The sequence below is a fragment of the Brachionichthys hirsutus genome, chromosome 17 (assembly GCF_040956055.1).
Source record: "Brachionichthys hirsutus isolate HB-005 chromosome 17, CSIRO-AGI_Bhir_v1, whole genome shotgun sequence".
Classification (NCBI taxonomy): Eukaryota; Metazoa; Chordata; class Actinopteri; order Lophiiformes; family Brachionichthyidae; genus Brachionichthys; species Brachionichthys hirsutus.
Window position 1 is genome coordinate 1,442,882 of NC_090913.1, and position 15,396 is coordinate 1,458,277.

Genomic DNA, 15,396 nt, shown 5'->3' on the forward strand with positions numbered 1-15,396 from the left:
ACTTCTCTCCTGTGTTATTAATATAAAGTAACTATAGTCCAGCATTAAAACACGCTGCAGTATTTCGGTGCAGTATTTCTCCCAGGGTGCGTTTCAGTTTTCAGACTGCTATTAACCCAGCAGCAGATTTCATTCAGTGAAGCGAGGTGAACAAGGCTTTTCTTCTTTTATGTCGGACGGGACTCGATGTCTGGAAGTAATCCCCCCCCGACGTGATTTATTCTCTGTTTTTGGGGCTTGGCTGGAGCTGGACTTTTCACACTTCACAATAATGGCTCAGAGAGGACAGATTTCCCCAGACGGTGAGAATGTGGCGGCGTATCTGACCGTTTCTCCTGTTTGTGATTGCTTTTGATGTTTTCCTCATTAAATGATTTTACAATGTGCAGCACTGCTGCATGAAGTCATCAGGTTTATTGCTCCGTTATTCTCCTGCACTGGCATTATGACCTGGTAAGTGGACCACAGTCTGCTGCTGGGGTTGCCAGTTTTGCAGCGTTCAGAGAGACTCCGCTGACCCGGGCTGTGACCTCAGCCCCCCCACTTTACCGGGGGGCAGAGGCTTCTCAGACGACCTCACATTACTCCCATAGTGGGTTCTCTAGTCTAGAGGCCCTAGACAGAATCTGAAACCTTTCAGTGAACCATAATGGAAGAAACGCACCACTTGCTGCCAGGATGATGTTTGGAATCCGGCCTAGACTCAGCTGCACAACAAGTTAGGAAGCTAAATCCGGGGGCTGCGGGGACCAGCCGTGAGACAAAAGAGCTGCAAGTCAAACTCGACCCCGACCCGCTTTATTGAGGGTCTAACTTCTACAGATATCACGCCATTCGATGTCTTCACTCAGAAATTCAGCATCCTCTGTGATGACGGTTTATCACAAGAGTATATTCATTATTAAACATTTTGGTGTCCCTGATAGCTTACATACAAAATGAATGATGGTTCATCTGAGGGTGAACAACAGGACGCACAGCCACACTGTAAAACACACCAGGAGACGGAATGCGAGTTTCCCAAATCAGGTGTTTCCCCAAAGTACAGTTCAATCCTAAAGCTTCCATCAATACAGCATCTCAGCAAACTCGATGATCAAGGATTTACATGTGGAAATAGAAGGAGGGTCATTCCCAACCTGGTTCACTATAATAGGTTTCCATGACAACGCCTAAAAGGATTCTACGGCATAATTGAATCAGGCATTTCAGAAAACGGTACACAAAACGGTTACATTATAAATATCCTTAAAAATGTTCTATTCAGTCTACTAATTTGTTCTATGTCTTGTTCTTGTTTTTCACCTTCCCATGATGCTTTGCTGTTTGCAGCTATGTTGGCAGCATATTCCAGTAAATAATGGCCTTGTGTTTTTATTTCTCACAGATGTGTTTTGCAGTTTGCCGCATGTCACCGTACGATATTACCCAGCAGGATCCTGTTCAAAGTTTTGACGGCACGTTTATGCAGCAGGCGAGACGCTCCGGACTCTGCTGGTGAATCGTGAGTCAGGTGGTGAACAAGGAGCAGACGCATGCATGGGTTGAATGTGGAGTCTGCGAATAGTCTTAACCTCAACATCAATAAACGACTTCTTCTTCTTTATCTGTGAGTGAAATATACAAAACTTCATAATTTCCACTTTGTTCTCCGGAGAAACATGTAGGGTTATTTTAAACCTCACATTTAACGTGGCCTTCCTGTGATTCAGTGACACCCACAGCCACAACACTAGAGGGAGCTCAAACAACAACCTGATTACACCCCCCTATAAGACAAACATGGGTAAATCATCTTTTTACAAAGCTGCCCCCCAAGGGTGGAACTGTTTGACTCCTGCCCTCAAAACATGCACCTCTTTGGCCTCCTTCAAAACGGCCCTAAAAATACACCTTTCAGGGGGACAGAAACGGAGATAGTCATCACGACTCTCTCCGGATCAAACCCCCAACCCCTTTTTTTGTCCACCTACGTTGTACATATTATGTGTCTTTTTAATTTTAATTTATTGTTATTTTGCATCTGTGGAGTAATTTATTTTTATTTTATTGGTATTGTTAAATGTCGATGATTTATGTACGAAGGACTTTCAACGGAAACAAAACCGCAAGGGCTTTTTAGAAATGCTCCTCTTAGACAGGATGTTTGACTGTATTTGTACTGTAATACATGCTGCTGTGTGACTGTACTTGTACTGTAATACATGCTACTGTGTGACTGTACTTGTACTGCCCTAACATTATATCTAATAAATATATTCATCATCATCATCAACATACTTTTCTAATTAATGACAACTTTTTTTGGTGACATATCATTTGCTGTATAAATTTCTGACTTTGTGCATAACATTCAATGACACTGTATTGTGTCACATAAACACATGACTCCTCCACGGCGCTGTGAGGCTCACCAGCAGAACCAGCTCCAAATATGGATCCAAAAATATTGGAATCTGACCAAAATCTCTGGAAGCTCGCTGCCTGATTTGAGTTCTGAGCTGTTTACCCTGAAGCCTCTTTTATTCTTGATTTTATTTTATCAAGAATAAATATTTTATATTTTATCTAATTTATTTTTAAGTTCCTCTTTTATTGTCTGTATTGATTTGCTGTTTTAATTTTATGTATACATGCTGTTTTTATTTTATGTACACATGTAAAGCGACTTTGAATTTTTAGAAAAGCGCTATATAAATAAAATGTATTATTATTATTTGATCGGGCCTTGGCCGCCGTGCAGCGGTTGACTCACGTTGTTTCGTCACGGATGCTGCAGCCTCTGCTTCCATCTGTCTTCCTGTGCCCCCCCCCCCCCCCCCCCCGGTGCTGCTTGTGGAGGAGAGCCCTAGAGGAATTCAAAGCTTTGTTCAAGCTGGAAAAACATGCATTAAAATGGGAATATTTGTCATTTATAGCTTTTTATCTACTACTATTGTACTTTCTTCTTGTCCCCTGAGGGGTTGCCAGAGCAACCTAGCCTTCTCCACTTCACCCTGTCCTTTGCACTGTCCTCTTCAACACCAGCCACTCTCATGTCCTCCCTCACTACGTCCATGTATCTTCTCCTGGGTCGACCTCTAGTCCTGTTCCCTGGCAGTTCCATCCTCAGCATCCTTCTACCGATATAGTCCCCGTCTCTCCTCTGGCAAACCATCCAAGTCTGTCCTCTCTGACCTTCACTAATAGTTATAAAACCAAGAAGCAATCCGGATTCAAGGACATGCTAACTGGTGTAGCAGATTAACCAGTATAACCCTGCAGTTGCACACAGACACTAACGACCTGTTCCCTCATTCAAGTCAGAGCTTTATTGACAGACCTGCTGGAGGTTAATTCACGACTGAATTAACTCGGCTGCAGGAATGGATCGATCCGATTGGATTCAAGGCAGAACTGAATTGATTATGTCAAAGGAAGACGAAGGCCGTCGGTGTTTCCACGCCTGCTGCTGTTGTTTTTGTGGTGGATTTTTGTACTCCTATGTATTTAACTTAGTCTATATTTATTGCATGCCCGATAGCATAGTGCTGTAGAGCCGCATTTGATTATTGAATGTGAATCCTTTGACTGGTGAATAAATCGAGTCTGATTCTCTAACAAACAAGGTGTCTAAAGGGTACAAAGAGATCCGACCCGTTACCGCCGAAAAAAAGTCTCACCACCACATCTGGACATTTCTTCTAAACTTCCAAAAAATGTGTGAAATGCTTCAGGACATTCTGCTCCTCCCTGCTATTGATTTCAGAAAACGGACCCACCCAATCTAATTCCACCACAGAAAGAGAGACGAAAACTCTGAACTTGCTGCAGAGCGTTGGAGTTTCCTGCTTTTCATCACCTCGTTTCACCTCCCTCCTTCCTTTCCTCCGCTCTGTCGCTCCTTTCGGATCCGTGATTCATGAGTTCAAGCATTTCAGAAGCCCGTGAAGCTGAGGTCTCGGGTCAAACTCATCAGCGCGGTTGTGCAATACTCTGCTAAAAGAAATTTAGGTTATAGAGGACAGAAAAATCCCAGCAAGACAGAAAAAAAACACTCCACCCCTGCTACACACAATTATTTCAGCTTGAGCAGAAATCTGCAATGAACTGGCGACTTATCCAGGGTGTAGCCAGCCTCCGCCCGTAGTCAGATGGGATATGCTTCAGCTTAAACCCTCGACCTGGCTAAGCAGCTGAAGACGAGAGCTTTTTTTAAGCATAAACTCACCATCATAACTTAACAGGAACAGGAGGTTCCCTGAAGGCTCCACCTCCACCTCAAACGTTCTGTTCTCGGCCCACATTTTTGGAGCAATGGGTCGATTTTACACGGCGAGCTCCAGCCAGATAATAGTCATGATGTCATAACTATTCTCAGCGGGAGCTTCTCAGGTGTGACCCGTGACCTCATACACTGATGTTGACGCCCAGACGCCAAGAGGTCACCTTCTGGTTCTGATCATTATGTTGGACAGTTCTTCCTGCTGTATCAGATCAGACGTCCCGTGAAGACATGGAAGCAACGATCCAAAGACACGGGAATTTGCACTGACATTAATCAGATATTCCCGTGACTTTCGCACGGTGGCGCAGTGGTAAGCGCTGTTGCCTCTCAGCAAGAAGGTTCAAATCCAACTCTGGGCCTTTCTGTGAGGAGTTTGCATGTTCCCATGTCTGCATGGGTTCTGTCCGGGTTCACCGGCTTCCGCCCACCAAAAACATGCAAATTAGGTGTATAGGTTACAGTAAATTGGCCATAGTTGCGTGTGTATGTGTGAATGTTGTCTTTTTATGTGTGGCCATGCAATGAACTGGCGGCTTGTCCAGGGTGTACCCCGCCTCTCGCCCGTGGACTGCTGGGATAGGCTCCAGCACGACCCGCGACCCGGTAACAGATTAAGCGGTTCAGAAAATGAATGAATGAATGAATGAATGTTTGTTTGTGAAAACATTTTACATTTATGCACTTCTTTCACTGGAAAGGCAGCCATCTTTTCTGTTTTGCAAAGCCACACCCACCCTGCAACGGTTTGGTTGCATGATGGCGACGGCTTGAATATACAGAAACACATCCAATGATCCTCAGTTTTAGATTGGCCTCAGGTGCTGCCGTGTGACTACTGTCCATCCATCCCATCATAGAACTATATAAACGCCGGCTGCTGAAACAGGGTGGACTTCCTGCTAACGTGGGCCCAGAACCAACCTCATTTCCTGAGTGGCTTTAAAGATCACATATTATACTCTTTTTTCACGAAATAGCAAACAGATGCTGCAGGACAGCGTCCCTCTTGTCTGTCTCAAACAGATGCTGCAGGACAGCGTCCCTCTTGTCTGTCTCAAACAGATGCTGCAGGACAGTGTCCCTCTTGTCTGTCTCAAACAGACGCTGCAGGACAGCGTCCCTCTTGTGTGTCTCAAACAGACGCTGCAGGACAGCGTCCCTCTTGTCTGTCTCAAACAGATGCTGCAGGACAGTGTCCCTCTTGTGTGTCTCAAACAGATGCTGCAGGACAGTGTCCCTCTTGTGTGTCTCAAACAGATGCTGCAGGACAGCGTCCCTCTTGTCTGTCTCAAACAGATGCTGCAGGACAGCGTCCCTCTTGTCTGTCTCAAACAGATGTTGCAGGACAGCGTCCCTCTTGTGTGTCTCAAACAGATGCTGCAGGACAGTGTCCCTCTTGTCTGTCTCAAACAGATGCTGTAGGACAGCATCCCTCTTGTCTGTCTCAACCAGCTCTGTCAGAAAAGCCTCTGAAAACCAAACTGAAACACAATACACAATGTGCATGCATGTGCATGCATGTGCACGCATATCTTGTGCACGTTTGCCCTCTGTGACATCACAGAGAGCTTCACTAAAATAGACTTTGGACCGCACAGCTACATCCCATAATTCACCATTAATAAAGTGAAAACAGATCGTTAACATAGTACACATAATAAAAACGTTATATACATGCAAACAGGACAGACTGGCTTCCCTCTTCTTAGATGCAGCAGCTTCTCATCGCTCTCATCTCATCTCTGCTACGTGCTGCCGGACCTTCAGCCAGAGGAGGAAGAGGAGGTCGCTGACAGATGGAGGCCGGATGGGGGACAGATGGGGGACAGATGGGGGACAGATAGAGGACAGATGATGGACAGATGGAGGACAGATGGAGGACAGATGGAGGCCAGATGGAGGACAGATGGAGGACAGATGGGGGACAGATGGAGGACAGATGGGGGACAGATGGGGGACAGATGGAGGCAGAGCGACAGATGGGGGACAGATGGGGGACAGATAGAGGACAGATGGGGGACAGATAGAGGACAGATGGGGGACAGATGGAGGACAGATGGAGGACAGATGGAGGACAGATGGGGGACAGATGGAGGACAGATGGGGGATAGATGGGGGACAGATGGGGGACAGATGGAGGACAGATGGGGGACAGATGGGGGACAGATGGGGGACAGATAGAGGACAGATGGGGGACAGATGGAGGACAGATGGGGGACAGATGGAGGACAGATGGAGGACAGATGGAGGCCAGATGGAGGACAGATGGAGGACAGATGGAGGACAGATGGAGGACAGATGGGGGACAGATGGGGGACAGATGGAGGACAGATGGGGGACAGATGGAGGACAGATGGGGGACAGATGGAGGACAGATGGGGGACAGATAGAGGACAGATGGGGGACAGATGGAGGACAGATGGGGGATAGATGGGGGACAGATGGGGGACAGATGGGGGACAGATGGAGGCAGAGCGACAGATGGGGGATAGATGGGGGACAGATGGGGGACAGATGGAGGCAGAGCGACAGATGGGGGACAGATGGGGGACAGATGGGGGACAGATGGAGGCAGAGCGACTCACTGCAGTCATCAGATGCAGCATTCAGGAATCGAAGAACGCCGACGTTCGTGTTTTGATTTTCGGAATCTGATATCTGACTGTGAACCTTCTCCACAACGTATTGATCCCTAATCCCCGCCCACAGGAATCTGCAATCCTGCAGACACACCTCAGGAACGCCCTGAAGCAGCAGCTGAGGAGAGAAACGCTCCTTTGGAGCTCTCCACCGTGTTTGACTGAATTAGAGCTTCTGAGAGTTTACGTTTAACTCTTGTATTCTGACTTCGGATTCACGTGAGACAAACCATCAAACAGGTTCAGAATCATTTAGCGTCTGTTAAATATCCTGATTATGCGTCATCGCTCGTCATTCTGTGGATGACGCGGCTTTTCCTGAAACATCTAAACACACTGCTCATTATCAACGTGTGTCTTTTGGCTGCGGATCCTACAGATGATTTGGATTAGCTGTACCTGCAGGTCTTCTGACGGCGCGTTCGAGTGCAGCTGGTGAGTCAGGAGGGTTTGCTGTTATTCTGCTGATTTACTCCGACTGGATCGCCGCTGCCTCTGGAGCCGGAACATCAAAGGCCCGGTTTCACCAGGATCCGGTTGCACGACGAGCACGACCTCCGTCTCGTCCCAAGGAACAGGTTTCATCATTAGAATATAGTTTTATAATTATAACAAAGTAAGTGGGGCAGGGCGGTGGCGCAGTGGTGGCGCTGTTGCCTCACAGCAAGACGGTCACAAGTTGAAATCCAGCTTGAGGCCCTTCTGTGAGGAGTTTGCATGTTCTCCCCGTGGCTGCATGGGTTCTCTCCGGGTTCTAGCTGGGTTCTCCAGCTTCCTCCAATAACATGCAAATTAGGTCCAAGTCATTATTGTAAATGAGAATTAGTTCTCAATTAACTTAGCTGGTTAAATAAAGTATAGATCTATGGCATGTTGCTTTTATCTGTATATTTTATATTATAACATGTATTTTGTATTTAGTGTAAATGAATCGTTAATACGTCATCCTCGGTCTCCCAGATGAAGAGCAGTACAGTTCCTGAGAAATCCAGCGGATCTTCATTTCACAGTTTTGGGTTTTCATAATTTTTGAGTGAAGAATGAGTATTGATCATTGAGTTAATAATCCATTTAAATAGCAGATACTGTTCATTCTGATCAACGTATTTGACTGTGTCATCGTGCTTTACTTGTATTTGTCCAACCCCAGCCGATACTCAGCCGATAGAGCACATCGTAATCCTGGTTTATTTGTCATTTGTTCAGTCTTTAGTGCAGCAATAACACGGAGAAGACATGTTTATGTGAACGTGTGACTGGAGGAGGGAAGGTCAGACTGGAGGCAAACGCAGGCCGGTCGCTATCGTGGTGTTACCAGACCCTCTGAGCTGGCATGTCGGGGGCCGCTGTGTCACCGCAGGACAGCGTGTTCCTCACGGAGAGCTTTGCTGAAGCAGGTTTTTGTCTCACATCCCCGTCCTGTACGGGGGGGGGGGGGGGGTGCAACTGATCATGGAAACATATTATGTGTGTGTGTGCGTAAAAGGTAAAACTGACTATTTTAATCCTGCATCCACATCTGGGTGTGCCTTAAAATCCATTGAAGTTAAAACCTGTTAATAACTTTTAGGGATGCTGGTATTTTTAGGTTCAATATTTCTCCCTTGCATCAGCAGAACAAATCAGAAATACAAAAATCAGATGATTTGTCTCCTGCTGATGCCGATGTGTTGATTGTTTCAGGTGGGATTCAGTTTGTCTTCGTTATAGAATGCTTTGTGCTCTAAAGCCTCGCCATATTGAACCTCATGGCCTTTAATAACTCAGAGAGCGCAGACCTCCCCCAAGCAGCTCGTTCCCCTCCTAACTGGATCTACATGGTGATCTGGATCGGCACCAAAAGGTTCTAGATTGTTCTTGGTATCTTCATACACCAACCGTGATGTACTCACACCTCTCGGTTCTGTGCTCGTGTCATCATCTATTAATAACGTCTCAGCTGATTGATTAGCTGCGGTTCTTACATCTCACTCTGGTGCAGACCTGCTGTAATTACCTCTCCCAGCCTTTCGTTCACACACTGACACGACCTCTCATTAATCACGGCACGGAACCGCAAACATCAGCAAAGCAGCCAAAGCCCGCGACCCGCATGGAATGATGGTGGCGCGAGTCTCGCCTCACATCTGGCCTCGTTCTGTCTCGTCCTGTAACGTTTGTCAGGAAACGCATAAATCACGTCCTTTGGCCTGTGATTTGTGCTTTCTATACCCGGGCAAATATCCATCCAGAACGAATCCTGGGCCGGCCCCAAGCCATGGCTGAAGATCGGTTTAGTTTGGCCGAGGCAGCGTGGGGAGAGTTTAAGAGCATTTAATGGTGATGTGGAAAACAGTCCAGTTCAGCTGCGATAAGACTCGGCCCCCGGCCCCCGGCCCCCGGCCCCCTGCACACCGCCCCATCCCGGACCACACAGTAAGACAGCGTTAGACCCGACCTCTGGACTCCAGTGGGACCGTCAGACAGTGGAGGAGTGGCTTTCAACGGAAAGCAGGTCTCTGGTGCATGGGCTGGTCTCCTCGGCTGAAGATTATCAGCACTCCTCTGTTTCATGTCTGACAGATGACGTTTGTCTTTCCACTTCATCACCGCCAGCATCTTCTCAGTGTCCATGAGACAGACGCACAACCGTTATTTCCTGTTGACCCACTGGAGGGATTTATACCACATTGTTGGATTGAAACTAGAACAATGCACATGTGAAAATTATTAAGAGGAATGAACGGCCTTTGAAGAATGCGAGATAACACCGTTCTTAGTAAATCCAGCTCCTGTTCACGTCCAACCAGCGGAATGACGAGGAGCGCTGCATCGTCTTGACGCACAGCAGTGGGTTTTGGTAAAAGGAGCGATTCAAGGAGCCGTTGAGTGTTTGTAGTGGAACGAAATGTTGACTAGTGACACCGAGAAAGAATACTTGTATGCATATACAACAAGAAAACTGACTGAGAGACAGATTTCTATCTAAACTCGTCCAGAGGGCTCCTCCATCTCGACTGTGCAGGAGACATCAGGTATGCAGCTGGACCGTTTTCTCTGTTTGTGGTCAGAGGAAGGGAAACGGTCCAGAAGGCCTCAGACCCATAAACCCCAGACTTGCTGTTGGAAGAACCAAAAGTCTGCAGAGGCCAAATGTCGCAGTTTATAAGAGCAAGATGAAGAAACAACGTCTCCTTTCAAAGGTGGAGGGAAAAGACACATGGCAGCCAAATACTGGATCGTTAGTCCAAAAGGACCCAAAGGAAGACGATTGTTGTTTTTTATGCCTTGAATTAAGGATATGCACAACAGCGGGAGACAGGCATCAACTTTTGCATTTGTTTGTTCTGATTTTTGCACAAACTTCATGGCGGTCAGACAATCAAATGGAAGAAATAGTAACGTCAGACTCCTTGAGTAAAACCTGGAATTTTACTTTTCGATGTTTGGTTAGTCTGCCAGCAAATAAAATTATTGCAAGTCAAGCAGCAGACGGATTAACATTACAGATGAGATATGATCCACCGGGTCTGTTTAAAGGACGGCAGACATGAAACAGAATCTGTCCTCATCGACCCGTGCAGAAAACTAAAAGCGGATGCCTGTCTGAACCGCAACAACAAAATAAATAATAATCTTAAATTATAATAATGATTAATAATAATAATAACAATAACAATAAAAACGAATAATAATATAACGATATTGATAAATAATGATAATAATAATAATAGTAATAATTATAATATAATAATTATAATCATAATAATCATAATAATGAAGATAATAATAATAATAATAATAAATACATTAATTTCTGTGATCATTTTGAAGACGCGATGACACGCGTAACGTGAGTAAGAAGTTAAAGTGCGTTACTGACCGTAAAGTTACCGTAAGCAGAGCGGCGAGACGGAAAGCAGCGGAGGATGAGTCGTGAGCAGAGACGCCCACACGGACACGGAGCCGGTATAAAACCGGGAGTCGGTGTAAAGTGTCGGGGAGGAACGCTCGCTATGAAACTGCCTGACGCGTCGGAGCGCGCAAAGTCCTTCGCAGAGCAGCTCCATGGCTGGACTTAATCGATTCTCTATTCTTATGATAAAGGCTATTTTGTTTCATTTGTCTGTGGATTTTTGCTGAAATCGTTTCAAGGAGCGTCTGTGGAGAATCACTGGACATCTGGAGAACTCAGCTATGCAGAGGTGAGTCGTTTCTTTACATGAATAATAGAAGGTTAAACACGTTTAGCTTTTATTGGATTACTTGTGATCTTATTTCTCCTGATTGGATCTAATTCCTTACGTTCAGTGAGAACTTGGATCGGGATGTCATTAACATCCAGTTTTCGGTTTGAATCCTTTGACTGGAACGAAACCTCAGAATTTGTCTGTAGTCCACAAAACCTCATCAGATACAGGTGATCAGGTTAGAGACGAAAACAATGCCAGCATCATGTTTCTGAATGTGGTGCATGAAAAATGGCTCCTGGAGGGATTGAACACGATATTTAAGGAGTCCCTCCCTCATCTGAGACTCTCCTGCATGCAGATCGATTGACGTCTGCACTCGATGCGTTCTTTACGTTTGTCCAGCTCACTGCTGTGCACGTGAGCGTGCCAACAATCATGGCTTCGTCTCACCGTCTCTTAATCTGCTTGCATTCACTTTCTCCTGCAGCCTCGCTCCGTCATGACCGTCAGGCTTCAGCGATGCTAGCTTTGAGTCACTACAGTAACTCTTCATCCTCCTCGCTCCTCCCTCGTTTCGTTAACGACAGTGCGGAGAAGCTGGAGGCCGAGGCGGTTGTTGGCGCGCTGATGCAGCCGGCTAACCTGAGCCTGGCACAGCCCACCACCACCGGCGTCGTTGTGGTCATCCTGTCCATGACGCTGGGCATCGTCTCCAACATCGTGGCTCTCTTCATCCTGGTCAACGCATATTATCTCCAACGCCGGCGCACCAAAGCCACGTTCCTTCTTTTTGCCACCTCCCTGGTGGTCACAGATTTCATCGGCCATCTGATCCTTGGAGCTCTGGTCCTCCAACTCTACCTCACCGGGGGCGTGCACCCCGAGGACTTCCACTCCACCGATGGGATGTGTCAGTTTTTGGGTGGTAGCATGGTGTTTTTTGGACTGTGTCCACTCTTCCTGGGCTGTGCTATGGCTGCCGAGCGCTGCCTGGGGGTCACTAAGCCCCTGCTGCACTCATCCCTGGTCACCAAGACCCGATCGAAGATCTGCCTGTCCGTCGTCTGGCTGGCGGCTCTGAGCGTGGCCCTGCTGCCGTGCTTTCAGCTGGGCTCTTACACCTACCAGGCCCCAGGGACGTGGTGCTTCATCAATGTGCTCAGCGACACCGAGGGGGGGGGGGTGGCATTTGTGGTACTGTTCTCTGGATTGGGACTGACGTCTCTGGCTGTGGCGCTGGTGTGTAACACGGTCAGCGGACTGACACTGGTGCTGGCTCGGCTCAGGAGGCGGCCCGGTTCCCAGCACTCAAGCAACTCCCATGACATAGAGATGGTGCTGCAACTGGTCGGCATCATGGTCACCTCGTCTATCTGCTGGAGTCCTCTGCTGGTGAGTGTCAGCAAGCACGTTAAAAGGGAGGCATCTTATTATGGGATGCCCTAAATGCAGCAGAACCCAAACCTCTGGCCCCAGCACGGTGAGCCATTTGGAGGTTGCATTCTTAGGGACCTGTGGCGTAATGTGTGTTTCAGATTTGCTATAGATTAACGATATTCTTGTCCATAAATTCGTTGGACTGCAGTGTTTCCAGTAGCTAAATGTACATGCATTATTATAAGGACCAGTTTATTCTCCAGGTGTTTTGTTATTGAGAGTCACGTGGATGCAGAGCGGACTCTGTAGATCTTATGGGGACGTCATTGTAACATCAATGGAAAAGACGTATTAAAGATTCCAGAGCGTTGGCGAAAAACCGAGCTCTTATTTGTAATTTTGCAAGTTGATGTAAACGAGGATTGTTTTACAATGTTGTCACGTGAATATGGACATTTTTTTTTACCTCCGCCAAGGCGGCGGTTACGTAATCATCAGCCTTGGTTTGTCTGTTTGTCTGTTAGCAACGTAACTCAAAACTTTACAGACAGATCTTGATGAAATATTCAGGAAATGTTGGGAATGTTACCAGAAACAGATTATTACATTTTGGCAATGATCCAGAAGAGATCTGGATTCACTTTGAAATTTTCAATGGAGCTTCAAAATTTGTTCCACAATATCTCGGTTGATTATTGACCGATGTGGCCTTTGTGGTGTAAAGAGTAGGGAGGGGGTCTCTATCTCAGCACCAAATTTGATGCAGATTGTGGATACTGTTATGATTTTTAAAAAAAACATTACATTGTGAGAGCGATCCGGATTCCCATCTAGATACAAAAAAATCTGGATTTTTCCATTTACTTATACCATTTATGGATTTAAAAATCTGTCCTTCCTGGAAATCTTGGGTTTTTGTGGTTATACAAAATGAACAGGATCACTTTAAATCATGATTGTTTGTTATTACTACAAATCACAAAGTGTTTGTGGCGTTTGGTGTTTCTGTGCTTTCATCACAATCATTTCAACGTGTTTCACACCTGCAGATCTCTGGCCTCGTGTCTGTGATCAGCTCCTACGCAGGGGAGGAGGACTTGTCCAGCTATGAAACCCTGATGGTGATGAGCGTGAGGCTGGCCACCTGGAACCAGATCCTCGACCCCTGGGTCTACATCCTGCTGCGCCGCACCGTCCTACGCAAGATCTACCTCATCGTGAAGTGCCAGGTGGGCCTGAGGGGCAACAAGCTCGGCCGCTGGGATCCCACCTCCTTTCCCAGCTCAGAGAAGAAGGAAGTCGACCAAGTGTGACAGCTGATGCCTTGCTCAGTGGAGCTTGTGTGGAGAATTCAACGTACAAAGAGATTACTGAGAAGCCTGTGGGAGGAGCTAACTTTGTGACTGGGATGACATTTCTTGGCTGGTCCACTTTAGAAATGTTGATTCAAAATGATCTTTTTTTTTAAGTCATTGTCTGACCTTTACAGCTGCAAGCTGGTTAATGTTATGATTTTGCACAAAATACAATGAACATGTATACATAGAACATAGATAATAACATACTTATTATCTATGTATAATAAGTTAAAATAATGATGATGTCGTTTGAGAACTAAAGAAGGACTGAGTATTAAGATAAGATAAGATTAGATTACATTTATTGTCATTGAGCATGTCACAAGTACAAGCAATGAAATATAGTTTGCATCTTACCAGAAGTGCTTTTAGCAGCAATTAAATAACAATTGTGAATATCTAGATTACAGATGATATTACAATATATACAATTGCAGTATATACAGTCAACACATTACAGTGGGGAAGACGCTGTTCCTGAACCTGATGGTTCTTGACTGAGGCTCCTGTAGCGCCTCCCAGAGGGCAGGAGTGTAAACAGACCGAGAGCTGGGTGACAGGAGTCTTCTGTGATGTTCAACATTCTGGTGTATGTGTTGTTGTCCAGGTGTGAGAGGACAGAGTGCAGCACAATGGAGACTGCATATTCTGTACGCCTGTTCTTACGGTGGGCAAATTGGTGGGGGTCCAAGGTGGGGGGAAGACAGGATTTGACATGTCCCAGGACCAGCTGTTCGAAGCACTTTGTGATGATGGGAGTGAGTGCTACCGGGCGGGAGTCATTGAGACATGATGGAGTGGAGCGTTTTGGCAGGTCGGCACCACAGCATGCGCCAGGGACAGGTTGAATACGTCCGTCTGTATTATTTGTTTTCTCATTCTCAACAGCTTTGAATGTTAAAAAAGTATCATGCCTACATGACTAATGGAAAATAATTGAGATGTATCAGTAGAATCCTCTGATATATCCAGCATAAACCAGAAGGTTTACTATTGAAAGTGAGTTTTCAATTATTTTTTCTGAATGTATTTAAAAAAGGAATGCTAACATTCAAATGTATCTGATGCATGTTGGTGTTTAATGTGCTTTTTGTATAGTCACATTGTTTTATGAGAAACAGTGTGAGAGTTTCTAAGTTAATACTTGAACTTTTAACCTCAATTTACTGAGGAAATGTAAATAACTTTAAACTGAATGTAAATAAACCAATGCAATGAGACTTTACCAATGTTACATTCACTTACTACAGCTTTTACAATGATATTGAAGTGTTGGTGTCTGTAGTCTGAATTATTCCTTTAAAATAACAAACAAGTATTCAATGGGTGGACGGGATCACAGGAGATAGGAAAGTATGTCCGACCTACACTCTGAAATATCAGAAATACTCAAATAAAACTCGGGAGGGAAAATATGACGGTGCATATAAAGGAAAGATTGCTGCTTTCAGGTTTTTAGAGAGCTTTGTCTGTTTGGGAAATAATGTAATTACCGTTGTCGTCCACACTCCAGTCCAGAGGGTGGCGGTAAAGTATATGACAGCTATTTGTTCGGAAAAGAGAAGAAGAAGAAGAAGAAGAAG

General features: G+C 45.7%; 1 protein-coding gene across 1 annotated transcript; it reads left to right on the forward strand.

The window, feature by feature from the left end:
* The first annotated feature begins 11,597 nt into the window (after positions 1-11,597).
* Positions 11,598-13,768, forward strand: LOC137907062 (prostaglandin E2 receptor EP1 subtype-like). The gene is made up of 2 exons (XM_068751371.1): positions 11,598-12,470; positions 13,505-13,768. The coding sequence occupies exons 1-2, from the start codon at positions 11,598-11,600 to the stop codon at positions 13,766-13,768; spliced, it is 1,137 nt and encodes a 378-aa protein (XP_068607472.1).
* The last annotated feature ends 1,628 nt before the right edge of the window (positions 13,769-15,396 follow it).